We start from the raw sequence: 12028 nt of genomic DNA, 5'->3' as shown, positions 1-12028 counted from the left end.
ACAAGTTATTTGTGGGTTTTGGTTATTTAAAAAGGTTTGGTGGTATATTTAGATTAAAAGAAAGTTCAAGTTCCAAGAGGGGGTAGCTCAAGACTTTTGCACAGTGTGTTCTTTAATAGAGGTTAATAGCTCTATTAGTCTGCAGACTGAATATGCTGACTTGGTTCCTTTCCATTTCACACATCCTCATTAGGGCCAGTTAACAGGAGGTTTGTGGAAACGACGCTTCAGGCAGCTAGTCCAATCAAAAAGCAGAGCAAAAGGAAGTTAATCTGAGTGGTTACTTTCACTCAATGCATTTGTACTTGTGTATGAATGAAATGACTAACACAGGAAGACAGGATGGGCAGTGGCCTGAGGCAAGGCTGGAGAGGACCATTAGGCTCAGGCTCATCCCTCAGTCGTTCTCCTCCCTTCTCACCAACGTCATGTCCTTCTTGGGAAGCTTCACTATTAGAACTGTATGAATTGCACCATCTCTCTTGATACCACTGCTTCTTGTGCACCATTTTGTTATTTTGGGGAACAAAGTCTAAAACAATGAGTCTGTCCTGATCTCAGGGTGCTGACTGACCTTGGTGCTAAGTGTGTGGCTTGAATGGGGTGTCAGCACAAACTTAGTTAATAATTCATTCTTTGTGGGCTGACTGTTTTTTTTAAAGTCTATCTTGGTGAATAAGCAATATCCAAACCTCTCTGTCTGGTACGCGATTGTGGAGTGGGGAAAAAATGAAAATCTTATAATTCAACAGTTAATTAATGTTTTAAATTTAACATGGGATGAAAAACAGCATGTATTTTACCCTGAAAGCCACATTTTTAAGCACTCAATAGCTCTATTAGTCTGCAAACAAGAAAGCCTTTACAAGAACTGACTTTCAGACTGAGGTACACAAAAACAGGAAGAAATGCAAGCAGATAGTTGAGTTAGAAAACTGATGGAAGGACAATTACCAAAGTCTAACTGGAAACCTGAATAAAGGATGCTGAGATGAAATCCAACTGAGGTATATTTGAGATAGTAAATTTATATAATTATTATGCAGTTCTATGTAGAGAGCCTATGATATTTAATAACCTTACGAGCATTTTTGCAAGTATCCTTTAAAACCATTTTAAAACATACGCTGCTAAGATTCAGTTTTACATTCGTACAAAGACGTGAAAGCTTTGCCGAGACCTGGACCGAGCTTGTGTCTAACCACCCACCATCGTAATATGACCCCAAAAAGTGCGGGTACAGGTTACACCACAAATATAGTCACTATAGTTCTTCTATCCATTACTAAGGTTTCATAATCTTTCCCATTAGCCAACTTCCTGTATGTGACTGCACTCTCTTCTTAACAGTCTCTCCTCAAAACATGCTCCATTTCTCACGCCTGAGCTGAAGATTTGTTAGTAGGGCAACACAAACTAATCTTTATAAAAGACTCAAAATAAACACTGGATAACAGCGATGCAGAGTGAGTGCTCAAGACCCATTATACTATAAAGGGAGGCAATGACAAAAATGGCTATTTAAAATTAAAAAACAAAATAGAGAATGTAGTCTTCCTCTGAGCACTGCGCAGTCTGAGAAGATTGTGACAGTGTATTAACACACATCTGAATTCTCCAGATCAGTAAACAGCCAAAATGTCTGCATTATAGGCAGTGCTTACACTTGCTGATGATCAATTAATCAAGTGCAACTGATTAGCAGCACCTGGCTAATGCTTACCCTCTTAATTGCTATGGAAGCAGTATGGGTGTAATTAGGATCTGTGCAGTCTTGTGAAAAACCCTCTTTCATGTGACTCTATAAAACTACACTAGAGGTTCTACAATTGCTAAGACAAAATAATTTGTGTAAAAAGTCAGGGAAACAACTTAATCTAATCTCTAAAATTTAAGTCACAAGATTTGACTAAGACGTGCATATTTCAGTGGAAAACTATCGCAACACTAAAGCAACATTACAGCAGCACAGGTCTACTGTGATCCTAACTGTTGTAGAAAAGTGTCTTGGGGCAGGTTTGTGTTCACTGCAAGTCTATCAGACTCAGTGTTAGCAAATTTGAAACTGAATCTGAAATATGTAACAAAAAGGAACCACACAAAAATAGAGGAAACAAAACAAAAAAAAAAACACATCCTCACGTTTTTTTGTTTTTTTTTTTCGTTCCCCCAACACCGTCTCTGGCCCAATCCATGTGTCCACACTGGTGGGTAAACATCTGATTTATAGTACTGTGTTGAATCCCTGTGGTAATGGGTGACATTTATGCTTGTGTGAACTTGGGAGCTATTAAATCTTAAATAGCAGTTATTTTTATTGAAATGGATGAACGAGAGACTGAGAAGCCAATGAGAAGGCAATATGAGCAAACTACAGGCCGTTACATTTTGCTTCACAGAAATCATCCTTATGCTAATCAATAAACTGTGTTTACTACCAAGCAGACCAATCACAGTTGTCGAGGTCTGCATTAGTTGCATTTCTGGGAAGGTTCACGTCAGATACGGCATAGGTACAGAGCTAAGCCACAGCCTACATTTAGGATATACCGCAGCTCTATAAAGAAAACACAGGGCTGTCCTACTGTCAGAAGGTAAAGTGCAATAGGGCTCTCTCAGACAATTTAAGCCCTTTTCTTTAAGCCTCTATTTCTGCACACTTTGCATGCAGGAAGTCAGTTTGTAGCACAGTGGCATTTAGAAAAATGTGAGGGGAAAAAAATGGTAAACACACAGTGGAAAACCTACCAACATGAAAGGAAAAAAGAAAAGGATTCATGTGTAAATAGAATGCACCAATTCCTTTATTAGGCTACATATGTTTTTTATTTTTACTTTTTTTTTCTTAATTGCGATGCTTTAGCAAAAACATACTGATTATTTGACAATTAGCCCTCTTGTTTCTTCTCTAAGGCAGCAGCCTGGCAAGGCAGTGTCACATGATTTGTCACAAACTGCTTTTCATACCATTTTGAGACCTTATGAATTCACAGATTGGGCCCCTGTCTCATGATCCAACTGCCACACAGATTACTCCATAAAAAGTATGAATAGTCAAATCAGTCAGCTGTACAACTAGAAAATGAAGCTCAAGTTTCATCCAAGGACCATATCATAAAACTGAACCTGTTTTGTATTTGCACTTGAAGTAAGTATCATTAGTAAAATGTTCTTTACACTGGTTTGTGGGGGTTTTTTTGCAAGAAGCTGACAGACACGGTGCCTACTATTCAATGATTAGAGAGCAACTCTGAGGTGATCCTGTGGCTTCCTGAAACAACTTCCTCTAACTGTGGGTATTGTAATTAAATTATTAAATAAAACTGTGAACATTTTCCTTGCCTCACATGTTTTCTTGGTGTGGAACAAAAGTGCTTAATTGGTTGGTTAAAACCAAATGGTATAAGAGTTTTCTTACTACCCACTGAAGACAAAACCACCCACAGTAAAGCTGGTATAAAGCAATTAAAAAAAAAACGAAAAAAAACTGTACCCTGATGTGAAACTTTCTCTCTGTTGATCTATCAAACCAATGTGTGACAGAGCCACTAAAAATGTGATTGACTTTTTCCAGTGACACTGCTCAACTCAATCTCTGGTTGTCAACATTTTATATCTGAGCAATGGAAATGGATTACACAAGCACCAGCTCAAGTTTCATTTTCATTTCTCTGTGATCACCCACTCACATAATTATCTGCTGCCCTTCTCTTAACTTTCTATCACTTTCTCTCACTGTCTTCAGTGAGTCAGTGAAACGACCTTCAAATGTTGTCAATTAGTTTAGTAGGACGGATTGATGGATGGACGGACAAAAATGCCGGCTCACTAAAGCGCTGACCCAATGACCTATACTTAACCCAGGTCAGGAGGGTCATGACATGAGCTGAGCAAGTCAGATAAACTAATAGGACTTTAAACTGCATCCTTGTGTTGTGCTGACATAAAGAAATCAAGTGAAATCAAGAAAAATAGATCATTTAACAGTGTGGACAGATTTTGTTTGCTTTCACCACCAATGCTGCTGGCTCAGCAGCATGCCTGATCTGCAGCTGGACTTTACCAAAGAATCACAAATAGGCCACTGCTGAGTAGTCACACTTTGTAATGAATCTGTTTCTCTTTCATTAATTGGGCCTAAATATGTTTTGCAGCTCCAAAAAGACTGTTTGGTCAACATTTTCTCATTTCCTCTAATAGTAAAGGCTGCTGGCCACTGGTCTAGAACTAGGTTTAATCCATGCCTGGGAAATTGAGCTTTGGTGTTTTCATGATTTAATAGCAAACATATTAGTCCAAAGTCATAGATGTTCAACTAGGATCTAGAGAATGAAAAGGCCATTAAATACAGAAAACCATTCCCCTATGGATGGGAAGAGACTCAGGATAGAAATTCACCATCATATGATTTTCAGTTATCCTTCCCATGCCAACAACATGCCTCAGAGCAAAACACAGCCACCGAATACCCTCACTGTAGGGGTTATCACCCATCAACGCTCGTTTGTGCCGGACACTTCAGGCAGCATTACCAGGATGAACCTCTGATAATGGCTAATGCTTTGCAGCCCTGCTTAAGTTTCCCAAGTCAATAGCTGGCCTTAATGGGACAAAGGCATTTAAAAAGCAAGTATTGGTAATGTGATCCTACAACCTGACTGCTCAGACTAGAGCTTGTCCTTTCTATTAGCTTTGAGGGCCTCCAAGTATCTACATAAGGCAGTTTCTAGTTTTAGCCCTTTAGTGGCTTAAGTGTTTAATTTACACACTGACAAAACTCATATGCTGTATGATGTGCAATACATCAGTATATAATGAACACAAGGACTAATCAGTTATACATTCACAGAGCAGTATGCTGGCTTTACTGTATTATGATAAATATATTGTAACAAAATAGATTTGTTTTAATCTCCTTTTAACAATGCATTGAACATACAGTGCATTCAGGCAGTAGCTTAATTACTTCCTTCCTGGGGAAAGTTTGAAAAATGTATAATTTAGGATTTAAAAAAAAAAACAGTTGAGTATCAAAACTATCCTAGATTGCTAAGTGCATATAAAATTATAAGCATGAAAGAAGACATGTTTATCCATATGCTCAGATCAGATTGGGTCTCTTGATATAAGAAAACCAGGTTGATATTTTATCCCCAGCTAAGGTGCAATACAGTATTTACACTTGTGTAATCTCTTTACTGCCACCCATAAAAAAAATGTACTGCCACCTGCAATTCCTTTGACAGAAAAGGAATACAAGCCCTAACCTTTAGTGAAGCTTCTTTTCATGCATACCTCCCATATTTTCCCAAGATAAGGAAGTCAAAATGAAGGAGAATGTAAGTCATCACTTGGGGATATTTCCACTTTAGTGCGACTGTATTGTAAAGTAATAATACAAATTAGGTGTCAAACAAACTAAGCCAAAGGCCCTGAAATCCTCTCTGTGAAGTTAAAAAAAGAAAAAAGCTGCTGTCTTACTTTCCCCTCCAGGAGTGTTTGGTAGTATAGAAACAGGCCAGGTCTTTGTTGTCTTTGACGACATTCATCTTTTCACAGGACCTAAAACACAGAAGAAAAGTTATTACTCCTGGATTTTTTTTTTTTTTTAAAAGCAAACTCTTCAATTTCAACGAAGAAAAGGATGAAGACAAAAAAAAAATTTTTTTAAATCAAAGATGTCCATTTAGGCAATTCTTTACAGTAAGTATATTTTCAGTTGTGATATCAGATATTATCAAAATCCTGAACCCAGGATGTGGTCATAACAACACCATGTTTACATAACACACATTTCAGCATACTGTGACACACACTTCACACAGTCATTGAACATATTCTGGCTCACAGGGGGAGATTTCCACCAGCTACTGAACTAAGACAGTGGAAATAGTGATTATCCAGTAACAGAGAATAGTCTTCAACAGATGGGAGTCTGTGACTGAGTGATTCTTTGCTGTTATTACCTCAGTTATAAGTCAGCCTCAAATCAGCAGGGACGTAACATGACTTTGAAATGATGACAACCCTGCTTTTTTATAGCCTCCCTCTTATCCTTTATAGTTGCATTCTTGCAGGCTCACTTTGAAAAGTGACACCCCCAAAAGAACCACTGGGATATAGCTTGCTCAGCACAAACAAAGGAGAATCAAATGTCTCCATTCCATGCTGATAACCATACGCATAAAAACAACACAACAGTTCACCAGCTGAGCATGTGTCAATAAAGTATGGCAAGACGCCAGCATGGATAATGGAGGTTATGTAAATATGTAGAGGTTAGGCAGTGTCTTAGGGTTTGGCCAGGCTCCCAATTTGAATTTACAATAGGAAGAAAAAAAATCACTGTAATTTTACTTCAAGACTAGCTTCTATCAAAGTTAGAGGACAGGTGCACAAGGATTAACTGGTTTTCTTTTCCAGCTAACAAAAACAGAACATTACTGAGATTTTTATGTGACAGATGTGGAGACTTTAAAGATAAACCAGTTACCAGAACACAGTAGATAAAAGGTGGGAAAAACTGCCTCTGCTATCCTTAGTGCAGTAAATTGCTAGTGGCTGCAATGTGCCAAGGGGAACCTGTGTCAGCACTCTGCCAGGATCCTGGAAAAATCTGACTCCAGTTTTCCTTCCTCTCCAAATCGGTGTGCAAATGAAGCACAAAATTATTGACCCATTCATTCACCAAAGGGGGAAAATTGTCACTGCATATAGAGAACAGGACATCAAATAAAGGCAAATTGCAAGTATGTCAACACTGGATAAGGATTTTTTTTTTTTCAGGTTTGAAAATTCTGCTTCAGGAAAAATTTTACTCTCAAGAGGCTCCTTATTTTTCCACCATAATCTCATACAAGCAGATGTTAGCATGAGGGATTGCATAGATTACACTTTGCTGCAGCAGAGAGTAGAGCAATTTTATTACATTACTCGGTTGAGTGTGTTATGATGACTGTAAAAGAAAAAAAAAAGAAAAAGGCTGAGGCAGATTCCAAGGCTGAATCATGTGATTTACCCCTCCCAGTACCTATGGTCCCTTTTGCCAGCATGAAAATCAACAGCAAATTATTCATGGGCCATCCTTGACAGACTTTAACAAAAAGAGAAAAACAAATACGAGGTAAGTGACCCCAGTGCAAAGCAAAGCACACGTTTACATGACAACTTGTTCCAAACGGATTCTCTCAACCTTTTCAGAAACTTCAGAAACAAATACAGGTTTTAATCACAGCTAATGTTATGTGGATGTCTGTGACAACTGGTATAATTCCACAGTGGACACAGGAACTTGCTTTTTACAAAGCCCTACTAATTGCATTGGATGAAACATAGCGTACTCACAAGGTACCCCTCTAACTAGACTGCAGCCACAGGTTGTGTCGATCATGACAAGTTGGTCAGGTAACTCTCAATACTCTGACTTCAGTTTGCAGGGCTGTGTCAATTGTTTCCTTAGGAAAATATTTGGCTGGAAAACTTCAGCATCAGTGTGGGTACAAGGGTCAAAATATCATGTGCCATGACATCACTATATAGCTAACAATTTTTTATGCCTTCAACTTAAATTCTGTTCACTATAAAGACACCACTTAAGTAAAAGCACACTAAAAGGAGTCAAAAGGACGCATTTCTCTACTAGAAAAACATCTGGGGAATGTGGACCCTGAGAACCACATAAAATCTTACATAGCCCAGGCCAAGCAAAACACATACAAGCCTTATAATTTCATTATAGTTTTCTCGTTTTTTTCCTGCTCTGCAGCAGATAAATTGCAACACACTCCTGTATTAACCAACTACATGAAGCAATCTCTCAAACGAGACGGCAACTTAGTTTACATTATCTCATAAATCCTGTAAGGATTTCATGCAAATACCTGCTCGAAAATTTTTTTCCCCAACAGTGAACCGCAGAAATAAAGTTTACCGGTACAAGAAAGAGGTTAGCATGCCAAACAGTAAATCTTCAATCATGCTGTGGCTGTGCGCTGACTCGTGATCTGTCAAGTAAATCCATGACAAACAGCATTAACGTTATCAAGCAGCTAGCCAGACTCCGCTTCATTTCAGCAGGCCTACGCGGTTCACTGTCAGGCTAAAAGCAAAAGCACGGCGGCACCGTTTTGCAACTTCGCCACTTACTGTTCCCCCCAACTACAGGAGCAACGACGGCCGGGATACTTTCGTTATCAGCGTTTGTTTGCCAAATGCAGAAAAAACGGGGCTCTGGCAGGCCAGTGCTTGGGTTAGCCATCAGCTAGCGGCTAACTAGCACATCACTCGGATTTTGTGGGCGAACTAGCTAGTCGCATTAGCGGCGCGGTTTAATCAAGCAAACACAGAGAAGCAGACAGTGGCAGGTGCTAACGGCCCCGTTTACCTGTAAAATTGCTAACGGGTGTTATTCGTAGCCGTCCCTCAGCCCCCCACCCTCCTCTGAGTGCGGCCGGTGCTTCTCTGTTTTCCCAGTGTGATGCTGAAGGTGCTCAGTTACGCCGTACTCCCCCCCACTGGACTCAGGACGCTGCCATATTCCTCATACCAAAAGTGCGCTACTGCGCAAGCGTGAGGCCTACCTGTCATGCGGCTGTCAGCTGATTGGTTTGTCAGGAAGCAACATTGTCAAGATACCTGACACCAGATCGGTTATTACGTCAATTTCTTCAGTGCTTTGAATTGATGGATACCGTAGAAACTGACCTCGAAACAGTTTAACGATGCCACCTACTGCGTAAAGGGTTTATTACTGGTATCGCCAGTTTCTTGTTGAAAAGAAATGAACGAATAAGCAACCGTTGAGATAATAATGGAGATAATAACACAAATATTCACCTTTTAACAAAGAGCCAACCACAGGCCGCTTATAGACAATAATTATATAATAATAATAATTATTATAAGATCAAACTAAGAGGTATTAAAAAGCAGGGTCAACATAAATGTGCGTACCTTTATAGCTTTTCTTTTCATTTTTTTTCTTAGTTTACAAAATTATATATGAATACAGTGAAAGGAAAGTATAGCTCCTCCACCTGCAAGTAGTCTACTATATAATTTTACCCCCCAGATAACCCGAAAGACTAGCAGTGTCTGTAACTTTTGCATCCAGGTTACCTATGAAATAATATTTAAACGGGATGTAAATTGAGCATGGTGAAATGGAGATTAAACTGGATGGTTATTTTATATTTTTCTACTTACTTCTTAATCTTATTTTATATTTATTCATTTATTTATTGTTTTTGCAGAAAGAGAGGGTGAAATAGCTGGAAAGAACTTATTTCTGAACCGCAGCCTCTAGTGCAACTCCTGGGATAAATACAACTATTATGCCCCCTAGAGGCACCTTTCCATCATTGCAGGAATTCCTTTGGATAAGAAAGCGTATTCACACAGCCAGTTTCCACGCACATGGATTAATCCTAGTCCTAAACTAGAAGAAAAATTCAACAAAAGACTAGACCTAAACAGTGTCTGAGAAACTGAGTCACAGAGCATAATACAGGAGTTCTGGTCCTAAAAAACACTCAGCACACAGGTCTAACAGGCAGACACACACATTGTAAAGTTCACAGATATTTAACAGCTATGCATTTTAATTGTATATACATGTGTTTTGTCCACACCTTTAGACTAGCTTTTATATTTGATGGACAGAAAAGCATCACGTTAAATGTATTTATTCATGGATGGTAAATTTACATGCAATTCAATCATCTCAAATGTGAAGCCTAAGTTTTTTGAGTCTTTCTGATGTCTGCAGTGGGATGTGATACCATAGCTGGCTTGGTCCTAAACAGATTAGTTAGTTCATCTGCGGGAAACAGCTTGAAATAAACACACAGAAAACTGTATCTTCCTTCCTTCCCCCCCTCCTCACATTTATTATAACATGCATCTGCCAGCTGCCACTGTGTTTTACATTGTTTTATTGCTCATTATATTTCATTATATTTTTTCTTTTACATTTTTTTGCATTCATATTCAATTTTTTTTACCCTCCTCTGCATTTGGTTTTGGAATGACTCACATTCTTGGAAGATTACATTTTTTTTTGACATTTTGCCAAAGTTGTTTATAGTTCAGCTGCCCGTATAACATCAAAGTAAACTAAGTGAATTCTATAAACTATTAAATGTGAACAGTCCTGAAAGAAACAACTGAAACATATAGCAGCAGCAAACACATAGGCCTCTAACAAAAAAACCCCAAAACAAAACAAAACAACTTGTTTATTTTTAGCACATAGTTTTGATGGTTTTTAGCCCCTTTCTAAAATTTCAAGTGACTCACCGTGACTGCAGGTAAAGGGGAAACATCTTTGCCTCTGTTCCTGACAGAAGTCGCAAACTAAGCTTGAGCAGAGCAGCAGTCACGTTATGAGGCATCTGATTAGGTGGCTAACCATGCGCTGCCCGTTAGTCTAATTTAATAACAGCTAGAGAGACATGAGGGGGAAAAAAGTTTCCCTCTTTTTCCATGGAGTCAAATGGAGGGTGAGGTTCTTGAGGCTTCATTGACAGGATGAGAAGACTGTACCAATCAGCATTTATTTGGCTCACATGATGTCTAGTGAGTGTAACTGATGGAGAAATAGCCCAGAAAACCAACTGAATCTAAAAGAGTACAAGCAGACTAATTGTGTTGTAAATGTAAAATCTGCTGATGAATAATGAGCGCTTTGACAGCCTAGCTGTGAATTTGGCTTTGCTGTTACGAGCCTCTGGGTCAGACTGGAGAGGGTTCCTTCAGAGGGCTGCACGCCTCTCATACTTTTTTCTAGCCAGATGCTGCCACCTACTGCTTTGCACTGTACTGTGAAGGTCACACAGCCAAGTACACGCTGCACAGTGAACTCATCAGTATTCATAACATGGTTGTCAGTTACATTCTGAAGAAACTGCATTAATTTTTTTTTTTTTTTTAGGCCAGTCACAATCCCAAGACAAGCTGGCTGTAGGTGAGATTGAAATCACTTTTCTAAGCTGTTCTTGCTCACAGTGGGCCTATGGGAGTGAAAACATAAGTAAGCACATATAGTTAATGGAAAGAGTCTTTGATGCATTACTTAACAACCTACACATTTTTCTGTTGTTTTTTGGTAATCTGATCAACAAAATATATTTATTCTTGAAAAAACAAAACCCCACTTAACCCTTGTTGTGGTGTTTGGGTCTGTAGGAAGTGTTTTCAATGCTTACCAAAAGAAAAAATACATGATTTATAATTATTTCAAACTCAGATTCCTCATCTTTGGCTCGTTTTCTGTGAAGAACATGTAAAATAATATGTTTTCAGTGACTTCACACTGTAATCGCCCACACCCATGCATGCACACACATTTATATTACATATGTAGCGTTCATCTACCCACTGTCTTGCGGGACCACTCTATATTTTCTCACACTGTATCCCAGCTGCAAATCAGTGGCAGGATACAACAAAAAGCAAGCTGGTGAAAAGAGCCTCTGCTCAGAGAAGCTAAGTGATTTTACATGAGAGAGAAGACTTGGAAGATGAAGGGGTAGGGTTTTCAGAACATGAGTCCATTGTCTTTACTGAATGGGATCATGTAGGTAGTAAACAGGAAGGCAGGGAGAGAGCAAAGGGAGATGACACACTAGAAACAGTCTGGGGTAGACTCAAAACCAGACCTCTGCAATGTGGACTCTAACCTTCAGTACATGGGCCACCTGCTCAACTAGGTGAGCTATACCAGCTCCATCAATGCAGAGTCTCACAGTGAGTTTGAAGATGAGGATGAGACTCATTCAGCTCCAACTAGCAAGGGCAGAAATAGATATGTTAAAACTGGTTAAACTCAATGGTCATCTGGCCAGAGAATGAACAACTATGCAAGGTGCAAGACATGAAATTGAATTTTGAACTTTTCATCCTGGAGGCCATCTAGAAAATCATCCTGATGAGATGATTTTTCCTAATTTAAATTCTGCTCTAGATCCGTTAGCAACTAAAAGAACAGATGCAAAGTGCAGGTCCAAGAAGGCACAATATACATGCATCA

The 12028-nt window shown here is 39.0% G+C and overlaps 1 protein-coding gene across 4 annotated transcripts in view; it reads right to left on the bottom strand.

Moving 5' to 3' along the window:
• Positions 1 to 8539, bottom strand: part of dnajc13 (DnaJ heat shock protein family (Hsp40) member C13) — a 32317-nt gene extending 23778 nt beyond the window's left edge. For 2 of the 4 annotated variants that reach the window (XM_030756654.1, XM_030756657.1), the window contains exon 1: positions 5482 to 5562. In XM_030756654.1, coding sequence (XP_030612514.1) covers positions 5482 to 5549 — 68 coding nt within the window. In that variant the 5' untranslated portion in view covers positions 5550 to 5562. Of the gene's footprint in view, positions 1 to 5481; positions 5563 to 5966; positions 5985 to 8383 lie in introns of those variants that run through there. The other 2 variants (XM_030756655.1, XM_030756656.1) reach the window with 2 other exon arrangements.
• Positions 8540 to 12028: the final 3489 nt, after the last annotated feature.

The sequence above is a fragment of the Archocentrus centrarchus genome, chromosome 20 (genome assembly GCF_007364275.1).
Source record: "Archocentrus centrarchus isolate MPI-CPG fArcCen1 chromosome 20, fArcCen1, whole genome shotgun sequence".
In the NCBI taxonomy this organism is placed as follows: domain Eukaryota; kingdom Metazoa; phylum Chordata; class Actinopteri; order Cichliformes; family Cichlidae; genus Archocentrus; species Archocentrus centrarchus.
The sequence above is the reverse complement of the archived record's forward strand: the minus strand, read 5'-3'. Positions and strand labels throughout refer to the sequence as shown.